Source organism: Stegostoma tigrinum, chromosome 1, assembly GCF_030684315.1.
Source record: "Stegostoma tigrinum isolate sSteTig4 chromosome 1, sSteTig4.hap1, whole genome shotgun sequence".
NCBI lineage: Eukaryota > Metazoa > Chordata > Chondrichthyes > Orectolobiformes > Stegostomatidae > Stegostoma > Stegostoma tigrinum.
This window is the reverse complement of record NC_081354.1, coordinates 19362373-19386186: the sequence shown is the minus strand read 5'-3', so window position 1 is coordinate 19386186 and position 23814 is coordinate 19362373. Positions and strand designations below refer to the sequence as shown.

General features: G+C 40.1%; 1 protein-coding gene across 10 annotated transcripts in view; it reads left to right on the top strand.

Moving 5' to 3' along the window:
* The window catches only part of LOC132206172 (uncharacterized), a 36484-nt gene extending 20778 nt beyond the window's left edge, over window positions 1-15706 (top strand). For all 10 annotated transcript variants that reach the window (XR_009442906.1, XR_009442905.1, XR_009442901.1 and 7 more), the window contains one exon: window positions 15575-15706. Coding sequence is in view for 2 of the 10 variants with exons in the window: in XM_059639241.1 (XP_059495224.1) it covers window positions 15575-15632 (58 nt within the window). In the remaining 8 variants the exon portion in view is untranslated. The remainder of the gene's footprint in view (window positions 1-15574) is intronic.
* Window positions 15707-23814: the final 8108 nt, after the last annotated feature.

The window sequence follows — 23814 nt, the reverse complement described above, 5'->3', positions numbered from 1 at the left end:
TCTCCATTTCCTTCTGACTATTGGGGGGGTGTCTCTCGTACAATCCCAATAAGGTGATCATTCTTTTCTTATTTCCAAATAACTTACCTGGACATATTCCCAGAAATATCCTCCCTAAATACTGCTGTAATGTTATCACTAATCAAAAACGCCACTCCCCCTCCTTTCTTGCGCCGCCGCCACCCACCCACCCCTACTATTGTGGTTCAATGTTTAGTGATCGAGTGTTATCACTGATGCTTTCTTCAGATATTTACAAGCCAATTGTACAGTACAATTTTATACAATTGAACTGAAGTTGAAGAATCTGCAGTACACTTTGCTCGATTTAGTGGAAGTAATGTGAGGCCTTCCTGAGAGAGTAGGCAATCTCACTGAGAATAAGAGTGTAAGAGATAGGAGCCAGAGTAAACGTTTGAATGCAAACAGGAACTGCTAGAAAAGTTCAGCAGGTCTGGCAGTATCAGAGTTCTGAAGAAAAATCACTGCACCCGAAATGTTAACTTTGCTTTCTCTCCGCACTGGCTATGTCTTTTTTCCCAGCAATTTCTGTCTGTGTTTCTGACTTCCAGCAACCATAGTTCTTGGTCATTTTTTTGTCTAGTAAATCTGTGCATCCTACTTCACCATTTTATATGGTCATGGCTGCTCTCGGGCTTTATTTCTACTTTCTGTCTGCTCATCTTATTCCTTTTACTTTGTACGATCAAACATTTATTTCAGCATTAATTGTTGGATCACCCACAACCCTCTGGACTAATTGGACTTTAGTTGTAGCCCATGAAGAATAATAGAGGCAGAGCAGTTCAAGGTACACGGACAACGAACTACCACCGCTGACATAGGGATTGAACCAGTGTTCTTGGCATTGATTTGCATCACACACCAACCATTTGGCCAACTCAGCGAACTGAACTGTCACCATGGTGGTACCTCACCACCTGACCCCAACAGCTTTCTGTGGAAGAAAATTCCAAAGATTCACAACCTGTTGAGTGATGAAACATGTCCCTATCTCAGAGCTAAATTATTGGCCCGTGTTCTACATTGCCCAGCCTGGGATACAGTACCTACTTCATCAAGGACCTTCATAATGTTTCAATGAGTTCACCTCTTGGTTTTTTAAATCTGAGAGACCTGATTTACTCTGCCTCTCATTGTAGGAAGTCCTCTCACTTCATGAACCAATCTTGTGAACCATCACAATGCTACCTCCAATGCAAGTGATATATTTTTTTCTTCTTAAATGGCATCCAGAATTACACATGACACTCCAGGTTAGTTGCACCAAAATCCTGTATAAGATTTTCTTGCAATAAAGGCTAAGGTGCCATGAACTTGCCTATTTGAATTCTTTATCTGAATGCTAGAGACCTCCCTTTCTCTGAGTATTTTCGGCCCATTAAGTCCACACTGACCCTCCAAAGAGCGTTCCCCCAGACTCATATCCCCTACCCTAACACTGCATCAACTTAGCCAGCACATTCTAGGGCAATTTTCCATGGCCACCCTACCCAACATGCACATCTTTGGACTGTGGGAGAAAACCAGAGCAAACTCATGCAGCCACAGGGAGAGTGTGACTGCGTGGATTTTGCAGTCAGCCAAGGCCAGAATCAAACCAGGGTTCTTGGCACCGAGGTAGAAGTGCTAACCACTGAGCAACCATGCCACCCATTACTGTTAAAATGAAGTTCCATTGGGTCACTTTTATCTAATTTCTTTGCCAAATATCAATTTTCATGTGAGACTAACAGCTTGACTGTCCTCCACTATGTAACAGAGGAAAAATCAGGTAAAATGAAATTTGAAAGAAGCCATTTGATTTGCTGTGTATTCTGCCACATAGCAAGCTTGTGACTTGGTTAACATGGAGACTATGGGCTTAGTCCTACTCAGAACAGGTTTAAAAAAATGTTCAGATCTGAAGGCCGAAATATTGGGTAAGTGGACACTGTTTCTCTGAGATTTTGGACAGAAAGAATGAGAGAGCAAGGAATACCTCACTGCGCCAAAAGGTTGCATCTTGTGTATTCAGCAAGGAGGACTGTTTTGCTTCTCAGAGTTACTGAGCAGAATGTGAGAGGGGACACAGTCTCTGGTTGAACAGATGCATGCTCTGAAAATTAAAAAAGATTTGCCTTGGTGAGGCCAGGATGAGAAATTGCCAAGTGGCCCAACTGCATGGTTCAGAATTAGTTGAAAGTCAAGGTCAGTGCCTTCTGATTGGGAACTCAATATTACAACTCGGCAAAGTGGCGACAAGTGAACCAATTGGAAATTGGATTATGTCCTGTTTCATATAAAGACTGCAGTCCTGTAGAGTACGTGGTGTGGGGTTCTCATTCAAGTAAAACGTTCAGGATTATTGTTTCTGTTCTGTTATTGATGCGGATGCTGGAGATCTGAAGCAAAACCAGAAACTCCTGTTTTAAATCAGCAGATCTGGCAGCATCTGTGGAAAGAAAGTAGAGCTAACTCTTCATCAGAAGAGTCACTGGGTGGAAACGTTAATTCTGCTTTCTTCCCACAAATGCTGCTGAACCTGCTGAGTTTCACCAGCAATTTCTGTTTGTTATTCATTGTCCAGGTTGGATTTATGCTTTTTTTTATGCTGAGGTAAGTTTTCTGCAATGTCAGGCAATTGCCAGTGGTGTGGTTATCCTTTAAAGCAGCTTGACTAGCGGCATGGCTGAAGCATGCAGTGTTGTCAGGCCCATAATCCAGTACATTCAGCCATTTTTTTGATTTCATGTGGAGTGAAGTCGACGTAGCTGAAGACTGGAATCTGTGATGCCGGGTATACCAGAAGAAGGCCAAGATTCATCGTCCACTTGGCACTTACGGATGAAGATGGATGCGTATACTTCAGCCTTTTGTTTTGCAGTGATGTGTTGGACTTGTCCCCATTTTTGAGGATGGGAATGTTTGTGGAGTCTTGACGTATAGATATTTGTTAATTGTTCACCACCATCCATGACAGGAAGCGTCAGGGCTGCAGAATTTAGACCTGACCTGTTGGTTGTCATATTGTCTAACTCCATCTATTGCATTTTGCCTGTGCTATTTGGCATGTGAGTAGTCCTGTAGCTCTCAAGTTGATAACTCATTTGTTGGTCAGCCTGATGCTGCTCCTGGCATTACTGTTTTCAATCTTTGTTAACAGAGTTTGTCCTCCCCTGTTAATTTTAGAATGGGGGATGAACCAGCCCATGAGGTTCCAGATTGTGGTTGAATACAATGTTACTGCTGCTGTTCGTGGCCCACATTGCCTCGTGGTGGCCCACATTGCCTCATGTTTGCTCAGTTTTGAGTTGTTTGATCTGTTTGAAACCTGTCCCATATAACACAAGCAGTAGTTGTAATATAAAAAAAAAACTCAATGTGGTTCTCTAACAACATAGAACATGATGTGATACTGAACCACCAGTTAACCTGCAGCTTGATAAAAGAGATATATTTTAAAGAATGTGTTAAAGGGCAAAAGTGGAACAGAGATATTTATGGAGGAAATTTGAGAACTCTGGGCTCAAGCACAGCTATCAATGGTAGAGTGTTAAAGTTAAAGAACCTGAAGTGGACAGATTTAAAGGAATGCTGCTACCTGAGGGTTATAGCGCTGGGGGTGTTTCCAGCCTAGAGGGAATATGGTCATGTAGGACCTGTGGCCATGTCCTGTGCGTTTTAAAAAAAAGACACATCCAACCTAGATGATTACCAGAATATCAAGTTAATCTCTATTGTAGTGACAGAATGTAGGTCAACAAACAAGGATGATGGGTGAATGGGATGATGTAAAATCAGGCCATGATTTGCTAAGATTTAGATGATTTCAAGTTTATGAATGATTAAGTTTTGGAGACCGGCTAGAAGTGCATTAGAAGAGTAGAGCTTACAGGTAACAAAGACATGGATAAACATTTTGGCAGCAGATGAGCTGAGCATGGGACAGTCATGAGATGCTGTAAAAGTGGAAATTAATTTATGGCACAAATGCATAATTGAAAGCAATCTTGGCATCACATATGATACTATGGTACAACCTCATACAGTGCCAGTGTGGGACAGAGTCAGCTGCTAGTGAGTAGAGTGAGTGATGAGTATGTTGAAGATACTCACTTCTTGTTACTTATGTATTTAATTGAAAAAAATTTCTTCTTATCAAGTGCTGTGTGTCAAACAAACAGACTGACAATTTTGATGAAATCAAGCTCAATCTCCTCTTGCATTTGTGTGGAGCTGAAGTGTTTCTGAATTGATTGCTCAGAAACACGAAGTAACCATTTGGGAAAGGACAGAGATGCTGCTGCAGGAAACATGCAGGCTTTGACCAAATTTAAAGCATGAAACCCCAGAGGGCTCTTTCTGTGCAGTGGTAGCATAATTACCTCTGGGCGCAGAAGGCCTGCTTTCAAGTCCTACCCACTGCAGAGACCTTTCTTAACAGGTTGTTTAAAGATATGTAAAAACACGAATCCAGATCATCCAGCCCCACCCAGCTGAATGATGATAGACAGGCAGCAGAGGATGGTATGAGCAACTCTGCCAAATTCTGGTGGCAAGTTATTAAGGACCTGGAGCAATACCTTTATTTTCATTATAGTCACAAAGAATATCATTTCAGTAGCTGCAGAAATGTCTTGTGACAGCTAAGGCTTAGGGATTGGGCATTTTGACAGTGCGGGTCGTGGTGAATTTGGGGACTCCGTTCCAAACGTGAACACCAAGGCTTGGGTTTGGAGGGGAAGTGTGCTGTGACTAGGATGGCTAGACATCCAGGTTTATGCTAGACTGTGCCATTTATAGTTAGGCTGCTATCAGATGGTTTATGGAAGGTAGGTTTGCCTATTTACCTTAGTAAAGCATCAGCAGGAGCCTACATACGTCTGTCTTCATCTATAGCAGTCTTGACCTGATGGTGATCCAAAAAGAGGTTTGTTTTCATCCTCCCTGTAAGTAAATTGCACTGAATGTCAGAATGTACTGATGTCACAGCCTGCACAGTGGCAGCACCCCTCATGTTGTGTATAGTATTCATTTTTGATGGACTCTATGTTGGCCTTTTGAGTGATAGAAGCTCCGGGGATAGTCAGGCCTTGAGATACAGCAAGTTCAAGATAGATGGGCTGGAGAAATTAGACATAGGATGCCAAAGAGGGGACAAAAGTAATAAATTGAAAAGGAGGTTGAAGTCACTCAGGATGAAATGACATTCAGTTCAGAATCTGGGGATGGAGATGAGAAAATTGGTGTGGCTCATGAGGAGGTGGTAGAGAATGAGCTGAGAGAGGCAGAGCAAGTAACTCATTTAAAACAAACGGATTAATGTCTGTAGTCAACAACAAAAATGCATGAAGAAATCACATCACCTACAAATGTACATTTATTTTAAACAATAAGATGTAGGAGAAGAAATGGCCATTCGGCCTTTGTCGATGCTTTCTGTCAAGCTGATTCTGAAAGTCTGGTAAATCGATGAGTTTACATACTTCCGTAAAATCTTTAACTTCTTTTAAGACTCCAAGATTGGCAAGGCTTGATATTCAGTGCACTTTCCTGTGAGTCATCACAATATTGAGAATAATTGTGGTCCCAGCACTTATCCGTGGTACTCCACTAGTTACAGACTGTCATCCTGAAAATAGCCCCCTTATTTCAACTGTCATCTGTAACTTAGCCAATCATCCATTTATGTGACCATGATATCGTGGCTTTTACCTTAATGAGTAGTATAATGTGTTTTACCTTATCAAACACCTTCTGGAAATCCAAATATATTACCGTCCATCCACAGCTCCCCCTTTATCAATCCTATTCGTTACTACTTCAGAGTTGTAATAAATTTATCAAGCATGATTTCCCCATTATGAAGCCAGGCTGATGTGCTTGATTATATTATGCATTTCTAAATGCTTTGCTATTACATCCTTTGTAATATACTCTCACATCTTTCTAATGACAGATGTTAAGCTAACAAGCCTATTGTGACCTGTTTTGGCCTGCTTCCCTTATTGTATAGAGGCGTTTCAACGATGCTATAGCTCACTGCATTGAATATTTGCACCTCCTTCTTTACAAAGTATTTCTTACAGAATGTGGTTAAATCAAATGATACATCTGTACTTGATCCACCCGTACTATGTTATTTTTGACAGAGGAGGAATGCAGTATTTACAAGGACATTATTACTTGCAGAAATCCCTGTCCTATTTCTGGAATTCTATCAATGCTTGGTTTTAATATTTAAGGCATTCTCATCACATGGGCGTAATTGAATTGTCACTTTAATGACAGTATATGTTACCAACTACTGTCAATCAGTGAGATATAATTAGCTATTGAAAACCATCCCAAAGAATCTGTCACTGACATCTTGTTACTTCCCTTCATGAAGATTGCTTTTACTTCAATAAACATATTGAATAACTTGCAGACAAATTAAATAATTTATATAAATGATTTAGATGAAAATATAGAAATATGTTTAAAACCTTTGCAGATGTTTAAAACCTTTGCAGATGACACCAAAATTTGTGGTGTAGTGGACAGTGAAGAAGGTTATCTAAGATTACAAAACAATCTTGATTAATTGGGTCAATGGGCTGAGGAATGGCTAACAGAGTTTAATTTAGATAATGGCGAAGTATTGCATTTTGGTAAAACAAACAAGGGCAGGACTTGGACAATTAGAAGTAGGGCCTTGGGTGGTGTTGTAGAAAAGAGACACCTGGGAGTTCAGGTACATAATTTTTTGGAGTTTGCATTTCATGTAAACAGGTTGGTTGAGATGGCCTTTAGCATGGCTGCCTTCATTGTTCAGACCTCTGAGTATAGGAGTTGGTCATGTTGAGCTTATTCAGAAATTTGGTGAGGTTTCTTCTATAACACTGTCTAGTTTTGCTCGCGCTGTCACAGGAAGGATAAGTAAGCTGGAGAGGGTTCAACCAGGATGTTGCTGGGAGTGGAAGGTGAGTTATAAGAAGAGGCTGGATAGGCTGGGACTTTTTCTCACTGGAACATAGGAGGTTTAGGAGTGTCCTTGTAGATGCTTATAAAATCATAAGGCGCATAGATGAGGTGAATGGCAGGTGTCTTTTCCATAGAATAGCGGGGTTTAAAGACACAGGTGATATTTTTAATGTGAGAGGAGAAAGAGCTTAAAAAAACAATGCGGGTCAACTGTTTTGCACAGAGAGTGGTGCATGTGTGCACTGAACTTCCAGAAGAGGTGTTGGATGTTGGTACAGTTACAACGCTTAAGACATTTGATAAGTACATGAATAAGAAATGTTTGATGGGTTATTGGTCAAATGCAGGCAGGTGAGACTAGTTTAGTTTACGATTATGGTCAGCATGGATTGGTTGGACAAAAGGGTCAGTTTCCTTGTATGTCTAGAATATGAACAAAGAACAGTACAGCACTGAAACAGGCCTTTTGGCCCTCTAAACCTGTGCCGACACGTTTTACCCTTGCATATGAAAACTGTCTTCTCTTACAGCATCTGTATCCCTCTATTCCCTTCCTGTTCAGGTGCTTGAATGCTGCAACTGTGCCTGCTTCCACAACCTCCTCTGGCAGCACATTCCAGGCACTTGCCACTGTTTGTATGAGCATCTCGCACATCTCTTAAATTTCCTCAGGCCTCTATACACCTTGAACTTGTGTCCCCTAGTAATTGACGCCTCCATGCTGGAGAAAAAGCCTCACTTTTCACTCTATCCGTGCATTCACAATCTTATAAACTTCTATCAGGTTGCTCCTTAACCTCCTGCATTTTTCAGTGAAAACAAACCCAACCTATCTGCTCTTTCTTCATAGCTAAAATCTCCCATACCAGGATTCTCTGACTCTATAAGTGCAAGTTCAATATCATTAGGTTAATAAACTTAACATTCCATGTTTTATGAAAGCTTGTAAGTTGGTATCTGAAACAATAACCAACTTTTTCTAAAAATATAGCATTTATAATTTAAATATAATGTTGTAGAAAAGAGTGTTTATAGTTAATCTGAAATATTTGTTCAATACATATTATATCAGAACTAACTACATTTCAGGGTACAATGGTGTAAATTTTTGGAATTATTTTAGTTTGTACTTTAGACAACTGCTGATTTGAGAAATGATGTACACCACCAGGTTGTGGTGTATCTTTATAAAGGGTTCCATCCTAATGTTAAAACGGAGGAATTTTGTTCATGTAAGCTGAAGAACCAGATGAACACTGTGTTTTGTGTGCTATGGTGAGGTCTATTATCATGAATTGATTCACAGAAAGTAAAACAAGCTTGACCAAGCATTTTTTGCATAAGGTTAGCACTCATGAGGTTCAGACCTCAGCGCTGAATTGCCTACTCCTACTCCTATTTCTTATCATCTTGTGTTTCATGTGCTGACATCCTTTTTAACCCAGTTTAATTTGTCTTCATTTGTTTAAGTCGGCTTATTTCATATAACTAGATTGAACAGATTAAGAAGTGTTGCACACTGCACACCACCCGCCACCCGCCTTGGAAAAGTATGAAGTGGTGTCGACTAAAGCATTCAGGGCCTTCATTGGCGCTGCAGTGCATCATGAGACCCCAAAACCACACTTGAGTTTGTATTTATCAGCTTCATTTGGGATTTTCTTCAGTTATAGTTCCCCTTTAAATTCCGATAACTTGGGCTTATTTGTTTTCATGGATTTCAGAAGAGAAACTCACATCAGCGAATTGTAATCTAAGTTTGTAAAGTAGAGAGTGAAAGTACGTTGTGGCGTGATAGACACCTTATGATGACCTCAAGTCTACAGGTGCTAACAGAACAAGGAACTTTCAGGCTAAACTTAATCTTCTACATCGGCAATGGCAGACTGTCACAAGGAATAGCTGCTATGATATAGCAGTTATCCTATCCCCATGCACAAGAAGATGAGTGTAGGAGAAGACTGATGTGATTGGATTGGAAAGAGGTATGGAAGGGTCTGATCATGTTAATGATAATGATCCAATAATCAGTCATTCATTCAAATGGTAAAATACATTGGGTCATAAAGCAGATAGTACAACAAAACAATGGATTTCTGTGTGCAACTGGCAAACCATAGAGCGGACATTCTGACTCCAGACTCTCAACATTGTATTTACACAGGCTGCGGAGTCCTTGAGTGTAAATCCTCTTAAAGGCATTATATACTTCCAACAGCAACTGCTCCGAGTCAAGGCTAGCTTCACATTTATTAGAGCAACATAAATTAGTTCAGGATGACTTGTGCACTGGAAGAGGTATTGTCAGGCTAGAACGTGATTCAAAAGCTGTAGCTACTTGCAAGCACTGTGATGTTGGTGACAAACGGATGCCGTCACTAGCCACTGAGCAGAATCATACAGAGCATATGGACGTGGACAGATATGAGATCAACCTTAGTATGTTGCTTACAATTTCGTCAGAAAAGATGTCCATGTAAGCCTTTCTATTAACAGTGTGTGTTCTTACTCCTGGAAGCGAAAGGACCATGACAGAAATTAGCCCTACCATCTGTCCTGTGCTCTTATAACTCTGAAGGGGCCACTGTTGAAGCAACATCCACCACCAGTTGCCATATGGATCGCAGAGGGAGAAGGAGCAGGACGAGAGCTACCATATTGAACGAGATCTGTCACACAAAGCAAGAGCTATAGGCTTAAAGATCTCTAGGTGTGCGACAGTCAGTGTAGACAACTCCTCAGCCAACATCTTGTAGCTATACCTGCTGCTGGATGAAAACCTGTGACCACCAGGTGGCAGTCTCGTCCTGTAGCTCTGAAGGTTACAGCTGATTTTGGTTTCTGGGGACCTCTATGGTATTTCATAGTTCTCAAATGAGAATGAGGGCAAGGGGGATCCTGAGATGGGCCAGGAAGAACATCAAAAAGGTAAAGAAGACCAGGTAATGTCCCATTGAGCTTGAGATGCCAGAGACAAACTTACAGCAACTCACTTCCAGGATGACTGTGCTTCTCAGAGATATTTTCTACACGTTACACTTTACATTTGCACATTATACTTCTGCTTGCTGTGTTCATCAATCCTTGTTGAGTGAGATGAATTTTCACTTTCATTATCTGTCCAATAAAACAGTGACTTTTCATTTATAGTTTGCATATAAACCTTGCCCTGGACTAACATTAATGTGTCAGCACCTGTAATACATTGAACACTTCCGTGACCCGATGCACTCTTGTGTGATTGTGCTAAAATGGCTTCTATTTCAAAGACATACCAGTCAAAATAGAAAGTCTGTTCCCTGGTGAATTCTGCTGAGCTGTCCCACATCCTGTGACTGCTAGTTAAGGTCCTTACATCCTCATTATCATTGCTGTGCTGCAGATTAGTGTAGCTTTGCAATACTTAAGCATCCTTGCTGGCAACGTTTCCACTACTATGGGTTACAATGTTTTGAGGTTTTCCCCTCTTGTGCACCACACTTGTGAGAAACTGATGTGAAATATCTTTGCCAGCATCATGTCATTTGATTTTCTAGCTTGGTTTGGAGAATTCCAGAAGTGGAACACACCTTTCCCTCATGGAGTCGGTGAGTGCATGACACATTCCACTACTGTTCCCATAAGGTGTGTCTGTGCAAGGTTCAATGATGAAATATCCCAGTCCCCAGTTGCTCCCAAAACCTTGCTGTTAAATCAGAAGTAATCTGGAATACCTTGATCCCAATTCCTCAACTAATGGCTCTATGGTTCAAGAGATATGGTACTCTCTAGCCACCACTTTTGCTGTTTCTTAAAGGTTTCAAGTTCTGCTGAATGTAAAACAACACATCCTTTCCATAAAATAAGATGCTCCACAACTTTCACTTTCCAATAACCTTGGCTACTATTGTTAATAAAAAAAATACTACACCCAACATCTGTACTTGCTTATGATTTATATGTTTACGAAAGAGCAGAATACATATATTGATTGAAAACCTGTGTCATCAACACAATTTAGAACATTTTTCTCTCACAATTCCTCCATATCTTGGTGCTGTCCTGACTCTTGGGGCTTTGGGTGGATTATGCAGGGTGGTATATCCTGGTGATTTTAAAGATGTTGGAGGCCATTCTCTGGGGGCCTACAGTACTGTAACCTCTTGAGAATACCCTGCATCAGAACAGCTTCATCTGCTGCAGGCAGTGGGTTACAGAGAGTGGGGCATTGGGGGGGCAGTGCACCTCCTGGACTGTACTGAGATCCAGAACGCTTGACTGTCACTTTTCCTCCTTGTGGGTTCTGCTGGCACCTCCCTTGTCTGCTTGAGAAGATGAGGTATGTGGAGTGAGGAAGAGTTGCCCTCCACAGTCAAAATATACCGTTGCACCTGAGTCTCCAGGTGGCCCTTACCCTTCCCATGGAGACAGCCACGTACACTATCACGAAAAGACCACAGTAGTCAGAAGATGGGTGAATTCCTGTATCTTTCACTCGAGTCTAGCGAGGGTCTCTGGTGCATCGATCTTCTGTTCACACGCACACATGTCTGCAGGTTGGCCCTGACACTTATGATGAGTGCAGAGGCATGGCGTCAGCATGATTCTAAGCAGGTGCTTGGTCTCTGGCAGACCACTGAGTCCCAGGGATCTCTGACGTTTCTACCTCCATTGGCTGCAGACCCATGTTGGTGATGTGTCCCCTGAGTGTATTGTAGCAAATGTGCCCCCACCAAGGTGACTGCCGCTCTGCTGATGGCAAGTGCAGATGATCACTTGCTAGTGCAACCTGATAGTATTCCCATGATTCACCCTCACGGGTGCTGCTAACATTGCTGGTTTTGAGGCTGCAGCCTCTTGCACTCTCCTGAATCCTGGGTACTGTTCATGGCTTTGGAAGAAAGGAAAGTGGTCTGTTGCACATCTTCACCAAATGTGTTTGCTTTGGATCCATCAAAGAAGAGCAGACTGTTATGACGTTTATTGGGGAAATATGAGGCCATTGTCATAAGGATACTGCTGGTCTTCCCCAGCCTATTCAATTGCATGTTACTCAAAGGGCTGAGTGTTTAATATCTGGCACACCTCAACTGATCTTTGGTCCTCTCTGTTTTGGTTCTGTGCTAACTAATCCTGCAGTGAGGTCAGGAGACGGATTGAGTGTGATGGGAAGGTAATGACAGCAGGAGCATGTTAGGAGTGAGCCATTCCCAATGAGTGGGTAGGAAGCACAGTGCCCAGGAAGGGAGAGTATCAGGTGAGTGTGAGGCCTTCAGTCCACATTATGCATGTGATGCTGAGACTTGTAGGCTGGCCCACTTAGTAAGCTGCCTGCATAGGGCACAGTTAGACTGATTAATACTCCTTGGGAGTGACACAAGTTATTTGCCCTGGTGGAGTGCTGTAGATTTTTCACTGCAAGCCATTGGCATTCACCTTCAAAGTTACCTGGGGCCAGGCAGTGTGGTTTTGTTCGGAGAGCCACTGTGTGGCATTTCTGGGAAATAGGGTGTCTCTTCTTTCCGAGACAGCACCCAACAGAACCTTTTAAGGAGTGGCACTGAGGGAAGGGATGAGCATTTCCTTATATAGCATCTCAAGGGAGTCAAACACAAGGCTCTTTTGAAGCTCCTACTCAGTGAATGATGGTCGTTAAATAGAACATATGATTCTGGAAGTTTCTGCCCAGGTGAGAACTACCTGCCCACATAAAGTCACTCTCAGAACATTTCCCTTGCACGGATAATAAAGTGAAAAGCACAAGATCATACAATATGACGAGCCCTCTGCCATGTTGCAAATGACAACCTTTAACACACTCTGCTCCATACTTTTAACTCAAGTGGAAAATCTCAGCCCCTATTGATACCTTGATCAGACAAAAGAAATACACATAAGGAGTTATCTCTGCAAGTGTCCAGGCCCAGCTGAAGCAGCCTGGGCCTGTAATCTCTACAGCCAAAAGTGGAATGGATCAACAAGGCCCAGATTTGACACTAGCTGCCATATTTAAAGTGTTAAATATCCTGTAGCAATTTTGACAGCTGGTGAAAGAAGCTGAATGTGGCGGGTGGGTGAGCAAGTCGTATACTGGATTAGATTGGAGATTTGGTTCAACATGAGTATGAAGATGGGTGGATTGGGCATTAGTAGTAATGAACCAGAGTGGTTTTGATCCTTCAAACCTTTCTGGGGTAGCTGTTAACCTATGTCGTTTGGAAATCTCTGTTCAGAGTTTGGAATGTTTTCAGAGTCTTCCAGATGCCAGGCAATTGTCCATTGGAAATTTCAACTTCCGGATATGCCTGGGGAGTCAGCTGTGTTGACAATCTTTCTGCAAATGGATTCGGAACCTAGTACAAACTTAGATAACAGGCAGAACTTACTAAGCGCATATAATGTTTCCCATGACATTTTATTCAGTTAACGCAGATTTATTAGTTTTTGTTTACTCTTGTCAATGTTGCATGTTCAAAATAGTACGAAATTCTAATATGCTATTATTCGGTGTTTTTATCTGTAAATAACAAATTGTTGAGAAATTTAGCTGATAAAATAGTAGGATGTGTAAGCTGGGCTACATGGTTTAAACTTGATGGGAGGAGATAGGAATGGTAGAACAGGCACAGATGTTATATTAAAGCGCTTTCAGTTTAGCACGGTGGTTCAGAGGTTAGCACTGCTGTCTCACAGTGCCAGGGATTGAGGTCCAATTCCAGACCAGAATGTAGAGTTTGCATGTTTTCCCTGTGCCTGTGTGGGTTTCCTCTGGGGTGTTGTGGTTTCCTCCCATAGTCCAAAGATGTGCAAGTTAGGTGGATCGGCAGAGAGAAATGCAGGGATGAAGCGGGTGGGTCTGGGGGGGGATGCTCTTTTGAGGGTCGGTGTGGATTTGATGGACCAAACTGCAAACTCCAAACTTGCCCACTGCAGGGATTCTATGATATTGACTTTCATTTAGATATCCTCATTTGCTCCAATCATACTTGCTTCAATTTGATTTTGTTACTGTAGCCCTGACAGCAGATGGCGCTCAAATTCTACAACTAAAGCTGATCTTAAGATTGTTTTTCTCCATTTTAGGACTAAAAATTGACTTTGGACAACTACACATCTAAATTGGTCATCAAAATTAGTGAGTTATCAGTTCAACATCAGTTATTTTCCCTAGTCAGCCAAAAATTGTTAATGAAGGTGCCAAATCTAATTAGAATTTCTAATTACAAGACAGCAGGTCACAGTACAGCATTTTAGAAACAAACTTTTTTTTAATGTAGAATCCCTAAAGTGTGGAAACAGGCCAGTCAGTCCAACCAACCCTCCGAAGAGCATCCCACCCAGACCCATCCCTTTAACCCTACATTTCTCATGGCTAACCCAAGCATCCCTGAATGCTATGGGTAATTTAGCATGGCCAATCCATGTAACACACACATCTTTGGACTGTGGGAGGAAACCAGAGCATCTGGCAGAAACCCACAGAGAGACAGGGAGAACATGCACGCTCCACACAGACAGTCCGCTAAGGCTGGAATCAAACCCAGGTCTCTGGTGCTGTGAGGTAACAGCGTTAACCAGTGAGCCACTGGGCTGCCTTCAATTTCCTTCAATAAACATGTCTACCTTATGCATTTATTCTATGATGACTAACTGCACCATGATCTTAACATTTGGATCTGAGGAAGTTTTTGCATTGACATTTATGTAATAGAAGCTTTTAGATTATTTCTGAATTACACACGCATGATTTTTACTGCCTTGTTACAAGGTCATTGTTAGTGGAATCATACTGTACTTGTTCACTGCTTCAGCTGACTGAGAATTAATCATTCTCATCAACTAAAAATAGAACGACACATGCTGAGTTGTTTTCTTTGTTACTATTTTTTCAATCTGCGCCAATGCAATGCATAAAACAATAAAAGCATTTACACAAGTAGAATAGAAAAATGTCTGTCAATTCTTTAGCAGAAACAGAGATACATGTTTGTGTGCTGATTGATTCAGTAGTCAATGTTAGACATAGTTTAGCAGAAAACTGCAATTTTAATTGCACACAACACCCACACTGTTAAATAGGTTGAGATACTAATTGAGTAATTTGTTAACTAATGGTATTCTTTTAGGAGTATGTTTTCTCTCCAGAGGTTCAATATGTGAAAATACAGGAGACCACTCAAGTTGTGTTGGTCATAATATCCCAGAAATAATCCTAGGACTTGCCAGAGAATGACCATCATGTTTGTGTGGCAGTACCTCAGCCAGGAATATCAGTACTCTATTGGATAGACCAGAGTGGCTATCCAGTATAGTAGGTACATAGTGTATTTGTTTTGTGGGAGGGAGAAAGCAATCTTGAAGTGGTCCTCTTGATAAAGTAAGATTTCCAACCTGAAAGCCTGCAAATAAATGTTAGCGAGAACCCTGGCCACTGAGTGTCTAGACCAAGCAGTGAAAACCCACGTCTTTTGAATAGAATTCTTTTCTCCTTTGCATTGAATTTCATCATCTCACTTTTGAGTTACTGAGAGAATTTGAAAATCTGATTTTGACTCTGATGGACTTGTTTTTAATTCACACAATTCTGTGTACAACTTTATTATGAATTTTATTCTCTCTTTTATAGTGGAACTGCTTCTAGATCATCTTCCAACAGCCCATCTCACAAAGACAAGAACACTTAAACTCGACTTAGGGGTCCTAGTCTGCAAAGTAACTCTGCGAAGAGATTAGCATAAACAGAAGAGAAATAAAAAGATCTTTGCTTCCTGTCATTTTTTTCCTGAGAAATCTAACCTCCCCCCATAAAAGACAAAGTAAGAAACAAGAAGATCCTATTCCTGCTTAGTACTTTTTAAGGTCTAAAAAATATATAAAATAATGCAAAGAGTGTATGTATATTTTTATTTGCTGTATGTTTCATTGTGAACTAGAACAAGAAAAGAACTATTTTAAAGTCAAGAATTGTTGAAGATTTACCATAGTTTTAAAGTGAGTTTGCTAACATTCATTGTAAGCGTTGTTTAGACAGCTGCTAATTCAAGCAGTAGTTGGGGATGGTGCAGATGAACTGCAACCAAGGATCTGTACAAATGGAAATCCAGCTAGAAAAAAAGTAGGTGATTGGTCTGTGGGCTAGTGACCAGTTTTCATTGACAAAGGCCTTTTGCCTGCCATCAACTATGTGATTGGTTCTTAGGTAGCTGAACAATTTGGTGCTGTGAACAAGATAGGGAGAAGCCAGCAGATGAGCGCAGCCCAGTAGCTGTCTCTGTTCTCTGCAGAAAAGGGTCACTTTAATCCTGAAGCAAACCAGTTTAGTTTTCATTCAGTGGTTATGATAACTATGGCTTTTAATTAATAAGATAGAGATGTTTTATAATTGTGTGAACCTGCCGCCCAGGCTTCCATAAGCTAGTGAAATCACCCACAGAAAAACTAATAATCAGCATTCTAATCAAGAATAATATCATCAGATCTTGTCAACATAGATTACTGAACTGTTTCCACAATTTTCCTTCCATCCATAACTCCATTTTTTTTCGTGTGTGTGTGTGTAAGTAATGAAGATATACAGAGAGAAAGGGGGAGTTTAGAAGGGGTTAAGGTTTTAACTAGAAGAATAATATGATGACAGTTCATTATTATTTAATTGAAGCTACAGTCCGTTTAATTGTTAAGTATCAAAACCTGGCCTGTGGTTTATGTTGACCTTTGTCTGGAGATCAGGTAAATTGGGGAATTTGCACACTTCTATGTAATCTTATTCTTTTTTGACAACTCTGGGAATAGCAGGGTTTGATTTCCAGTATACTACTCCAGTGAGGCATTAAAGCAACTGGAATAAATTCAATCTTCAATTCAATTTTCTCTCTCTTTGTTAACAAACACCTTAGAACCAGCTTGGTGCTTCTCTTATTGTCAGTTAAACAGCACTTGGCTGGAAAATTCAGTCATTATGTAGCAATCTGTTTCTCAAAGCAATCATTTAGGTCTTAAGCATAGTTTCAGGTCCTGTATCTGATTGCACAGTGCATTTGTAATGAAAATGATGTGTTATTAGCACAGATAGATATTAATATGGATGACCTCATCAACATTACAGGGACATTATTGAAAGGTAACTAAGAATCTGACCTGAATGATGAAGAGTATTTGATTAATCAGGATTTCAGAAAGCTAGGAAAAGTGGACAAGCTGGCTCTATTCATGAAAGATTTTTTTTAGTTCAGTACTGAGAGGTGACCTTAACTTGAAAGATCAAGATGTCAAATCTTTTTGGGTTGGGAAAGAAATGGTAAAGATAAGAGCTCAGTTGGGGAATAGACTACAATTCTCTAACAGTATTTACACTGTAGGACACAGCATACAGGAAGAAATAAAGGGACTTGAAAGCAATATATTACAATAATCATGGATGACTTTAGTCCAGATGTATTCAGAGAATCAGACTGGCAAAGGTAGACTGTAAAATGAGTTAATAGAGTATTTTCAGGTCAATTTCTTGAGCTAATCAAATAGCAGTGTATCCCAAGCTTGGTAATGTGCAATGAGACAGGATTAATCAATAATCTAATGTCAAAAGATCCTCTAGAATCCTAGGGACATTAATCACAATGTGACAGAATTTCATGCTCAGTATGAAAGGTGCAAGTGTAGTCCATGACCAGTGTTCCAAAGCTAAATAAAACAAAATATGAAAGTAAAATTGGCTAAGGTGAACTGGTAGACTAGGTTAAAAAGTAGGACAGTAGAATTCCTGTAGCAGATTTTTAGGGAGATGCTTTAAAAACTGAAAAATCAATTCTTATGAAAAATGAAGGTTCTTTGAGAAGAATGCGTAATCTCTGGTTAAATAAGATAGTTCAGAACAAAACTCAACTGGAAGAGACACTGCTCAAATATGTAAAGAATAATGGTATGAACAGAGGATTGAAAAGATTTTAAGAACCAACAAAGCGTGACAAAGAAGGTAATAAAAATGCACAAAGCAGAGTATGAGAGAAAGCTTGCCAGTAATTTAAAAATCAGAGTTAGAGTTCCTACAATTATGTGAATAGAAAAAGAAGTAACTAGAATTTGCATTAATCCTCCAGAGATCATGCTTTCAGAATTAATATTGGAAATTAAAGAAATGTTGGAGGCTTAGAACAGTTATTTTGTGTCTGATTTCATGGCAAAAGACTTAGAAAATTTCTTAAAGTTAATTAAAGCTCAAGAGTTGATAATAAGGCTCGAACTTAAAACAATCACAATTCCCAAACAAAAGATGCTAAAAAAATTTTTGGATTTAAAGAATGATAAGTCCCAAGGACTGGATGACCTACATACTAAAATTTTAAAAGAACAGTCAGCACAGATAGATGATATATTGTTATCATATTGCAACATTCCATTTAGATTCTGGAATGGACCTAACAGATTGGAAAATACCCTTTTATTAAAAAAAAACAAGGGTGACAGAAATCAGGAGACTATGGACCAGTTTGCTTAACATCGGTTTTTGGAAGGTGCTAAAATTTATTATCAAGGACTTTGTGGCAGGATACTGAGAAAATCTCAAGGTGATCTAAGGCTAATATAGCTTTGTGAAACAGACATTCCTATTTAATACCTCTGGAATTGAGTTTAAATAATCAGTTGGAGTGCCTTGGTGAAGTGACATTCACAGTGAATAGTGAGGAACTGATAAATGTGGTTTCTTAACTTTCCTCAAGGTGTTTGATTAGGTGCCACATCTGAGGTTGTTCCAGTGGAAAAGAGCATATGTTGTAGAGGGTAACTTTGTTAGCGTGGATAAAGGATTGGTTGGCTAACAGAACAGGCATAGAAGGATTTTTTTTTGATTGTCAAACTATAACTGGTGGAGAGCCACATGAAACAGTACTGGGTCCTCAACTATTTACAACTTATGTCTATGATTTGGATGAGAGGAGACCAAATGTATGATAGCTCAGTTTGACAGTAACACCAAGATAGGTAGGAAAACAACAAATGAAAACAGAAATTACAAGACAAACTCGGCAAATCTGGCAACACCTGTGAAAGGAAAAACAGAGTGGATGTTTCGAGTTCAGTGACACTTCAGAATAGAAAAGGACAATTCTCTTCATAGATGCTGCCAGACCATGTTGAGTTTCTGCAGCAAATTCTGTTTTTTATTTGTTTTTGATCTCCAGCGTCCACAGTTCTTTGCTTTACAATAAGTAAGATAGTAAATTGTCAAGACGAGATAGAGAGTCTGCGCAGGGGTATCGACAGGTTAACTGAATGGCTAAAAGATTGGCAGAAGGAGTGTAAAGTGGGTGAATGTGAATTTGTCTAATTTGGCAGGAAGAGTAAAAAAGCCTTATTGTTTTTAAATGAGAGCGAGATTACAGAATTTGATAGTACATAGAGATCTGAGTATCCTGGTACATGACTCACATAAAATTAGTACAGAGATATAGCAAGTGATTAGGATAGCAATTGAAATGTCATTTATTGCAAGAGCAAAGGAATATAAAAGTGGGGAGCTTTTACTGCAGCTGGACAGGTATTGGTGAGACAACATCTAGAGTATCATGTACAGGTCTGGTTGTCTTATTTGGAAAAAAAATATAATTGCTTTGGAAACAGTTTGTAGCACGTTCACTCCTTCCCAGGAAGAAGGGCTTGTGTTCTGAAGATAGGTTGAACTAGTTAGGTTTGTGTGTATCCCATGGAGCTTAGAGCAATAAGTGGGGATCCAATTGAATCCTATGAGATTCTGAGAGCACTGGGAGGAGTTTCTTCTTGCGGGGAAACCAAAACCAGGGACAAAGTTTAAGAATACAGGCTCTCTGGTTGAAGACAAAGAAGAAGAGATGTTTACTCAGCCAGTGGGTTCAGTTCCAAATATTTCATCACCCTGCTAGCTATCAGCATCACTGCGCCTCCAGTGAAGTGTCAGTGTTCTGTCCTGCTTATTCTTTTTATATGCCTCAATTTTTTGAGGTGTGGATGAAGAAAGCATGACAGTAATCTTCAATAGAGCCCAATACATCAAGAAAGCTCATGCACTACTCGCATATACTGACACTTACCCCTAGATGGCGGTAGATTCAACACCATAGTGAGGGACCCAGATTACAACAACCCTGAAGAAATTGCACAACTCAGGAGACATCATCAAAACAGACTACCCAAAAATGAAGCCAGAGGGTTCGAACACACCTCGCTTCATTCGACACTCCACGGTGCACAAACTGGGAGTTCTCGCTCAGACCCATTGTCTCACTACCAGGTACATCAACATATTTATTGGCCCAAGAACTACAACAGAAATTGAAATATCTAGTGGACAACACTACCCTCTCCATCCACTCATCCCAAGAATTCCTCAACATGACCAAGGACACTAGGATAGAAGAGGACATGGTGATGATATCCTTTGACATAAGAACACTATTTACATCCATAAACATTGACCTAGCTAAAGAGACAATTGCCACACTACAGGACAAATCAAGTAGACAGGCTGTCCAGAATACCGACAACATTAATAAGGACACCACCATGAAACTACTACCTCTGTGCCTCACAACTCACTTCACCTTCAACAGAACACCAGTGTGTTCCCCAATATCAGGACTGATTGCAGAAGCAGTAGTGCAAAGGTTAGAATAGACAGCACTTCCCCACTACACAACCCAAACTTTGGGTCCGATATGTAGGTGACATCTTTGTATTTGTTAAACACATAAAACTAGAAGAAACCCACTGGGATAAAATTCACAAAAAAGGAGGAGAACAATGACTAACCACCCTTCCTGGTTGTACTGGTACAATGCAAAAACAACAGGGAACTCCAGACTAATGTGTGTATATATAGAAAGACCACAGATGCGGACCCCATGCTCAATTACAGTAGCAACCACCCCAATGCCCCACAAATGGAGCAGCATCAGGATGCTATTTAAATGAGCCACAACACATTGCAGCAAACTGGAACTACGCAAATCAGAACAGGAGGACCCATACAGAGTCTCCAAAAGGAATGGATACCCAAAAAGCACAACCTGCTGTTACTTATCATTAATCACTTTATTGTATATCAAGAACATTTCAGAGATGATCTCAAGCGTACTCAGACCTCTAGGTGTCAGAATAGCCCACAAACCAACAACCACCCTACGACAGCTACTGGCAATGGTAAACCAGCAAAACTGGTGTAATATACAAAATACATTGCAAGGACTGTGAGAAACACTACACAGGCTAAACTGAAAGAAAACTGACAATACAGATACACGAACGCCAACTAGCCACCAAGAGACACAACCATTTCTCATTTGTCTCACTACACAAAGACAACGAGGGTCAAGAATTGGACTGGGACAACTCCTCCATAATTGCACAAGCCAAACAGAGACATGCCAGGGAATTCCTAGAGGCCTGGTATTCCAACCAGAACTCCAACAAACACATTAAATTAGACCTTGTGTACAAACCACTGAGAAACAGGACTGGAAGTGATCCCAAACACCCCAACAAACTGAGGCATATAAATAACAAGACAGACAGAATACTGAGGCTTCATCGGAGGCGCACTGACAAAGTTATCTAGCAGGGTGAGAAAACATTTGCAATCAAACCCACCAGCTCAGCAAGCATGTCTACAACCTCACCTGCAAACCAAAATACAAATCTTCTTGAAAACTATAAAGATATTTACTCACCCTGAAAATGATTACTTTGTAGATTTTTTTTCTTTCAATAAGGTAGTGGACCCTATGGGTTTTCATTTACCTAAAGCTGAGTTAGATAGAGTTTTGATAGTCAAGGGTTTCAAGAGCAATGGGGTGCAGACAGGACACTAGAGCATACCTCAAACAAATCAATCATGATCTTATTGAATGGTGAAGAAGCAGGTTCAAAGAGCCAAATTGCCTACTGCCGCTCCTGTCTTTCTATAGTCTTGCAGGTAGAATTGTACCAGAAGTGGCTTTTTCTTCTCTCCCTGCCCAAAATTAAGTTCAATCTTCAGCATCACAGCCTCTAACATGAAAAGGGTGGGGTGAGGCCCTGATTCCACCCCGACCGCTATAGGAGCCAAACACCATGCTGATGGTACCAAATGTGATCCAGACCAGCTGTCTAGACACTGACCTAACAGAATCAAGGAATCCAAATCACTCCAACAACGTACACTATTACATATATGTTGTAGCTCAGCAATGGTAGAGGCTACAATTCTTTCCATCATATGGCTGACCAGGAGTTCCTCCTGTTCCTATTGCCTGCCACCCACATGCATTGGAAGGATTTACAAGCCAATATTCAACTTTTGGCCATGTTCATGCATCTTCCTTGCTCATTAAGTTCTGGAGAAGGACTGAACCTGGAGTTTTTACCTCCAAAGCACTACCCACAGTGTTACAAGATCTCCTAGAAGGGATTTAGAAGATCAAATTATGATGCCAGGTTGTATAAATTTGCATTGCAATCTCTAAAGTGTTAAAGATCAGAAGGTGGTCTGATCAACTTGTCTAAAATGTTAAAATGGTACATTATGAAAACTACTTCCACTTGCGGGGCAGTTGAGCACACAGAAACATAACCTTAAACTTAGTGTCAAGCCAGTTGGGAAAGATGTTGGGAAACATTTGATCATACATAGTTTGTAGAAATTTCAAGTTTTCTTTCACAGTAGGCTACAGTTTTTGGGGAAATTGAAACTCAAGACTGAAATCGATAGATTATTGCTTGTATAGGAGTACTATGGGGTGTGAAGCTAAGTAGCTAAATGGGGCTGTGATCCAAATCAGCCGCATTCACGCTGAATGGTCTAAAGGGTTGAAATGGGCTATCTCTATCCTTCGGTCAGTTCAAACTCAAAGTGAATTGAGTCAAATTTTGTAAAAAAGCAACATCATTCCTTTCATTAAAAATCAATAATAAAAATCCTGTTTTATTCTACACGTTGTCAATAAAGTGTCAGCTAATAAAAGACAATCTTAATGAAAATCTAAGGTACTGTTTCTAATTCCAAAAATTGTTAAACAATGTGTCACAAACCACACTTCTTCCAGTTGGTCTACGTGATATGTCAACTGATTGACTGATACAGAACTTTGAAATGTTCCATTTCCTGATGTAGATCTGCATGTGGGTTTGTGCTGCCTGCCTTGAATGCATAAATTTTTCTTCCAAGATATAACGGTACCTCCAATGAGTGCATTCATATTGTCATCAGTAAGTCTTTCAAATTATTTAAAATTTGTTGCCCTCAAAGTACATATTTTGTTTTTAAGCTGTATTTCTAATTTTGAGACTATAACATAACAAATTGCATCTTTCCTTTTTGGACAACTTAATAGCAAGTTCACCAGAACTGTTCGTTGTATGTGTTGAGCTCTTCATAATCATACAAATGGAAAACCAGGAAGAGTTTCAGTAAAATCTAATGACAGTTTAATTTAAGTATATAACTTTAAAATACATCTTTCTCCATCATTCCTGTTTGTTTAAAATTCCCTAAATTTTTTGTTTGAGTCTGTTGGTCTTGTGCCATAAGTACCCTATTACCCCTATTATCAGCGCACATTTCCAGCAATTAGATGTGCAACACATTTGAATTTGAAGGGTGAGGAAAATGTATTGGCTAACTTTTTCAGATACTTGATTCACCAAATTCTTGGCCGTTAACATTTTGTCTCTTTATGTTTTACCAAGTTAGGCTTCTACAAGCATTGACATGTTGCATTTAATTTCTGCTTCCAGACTAAGGATATCTTTTTTAAAAATGTTAGCAAAGCATATATCTTTTTACATTGTGTGAACAGTCATAACAGGTGTAATATAGTTGACTTATCACCAAATTTTAATTCTGCACTAGGTTTCCTT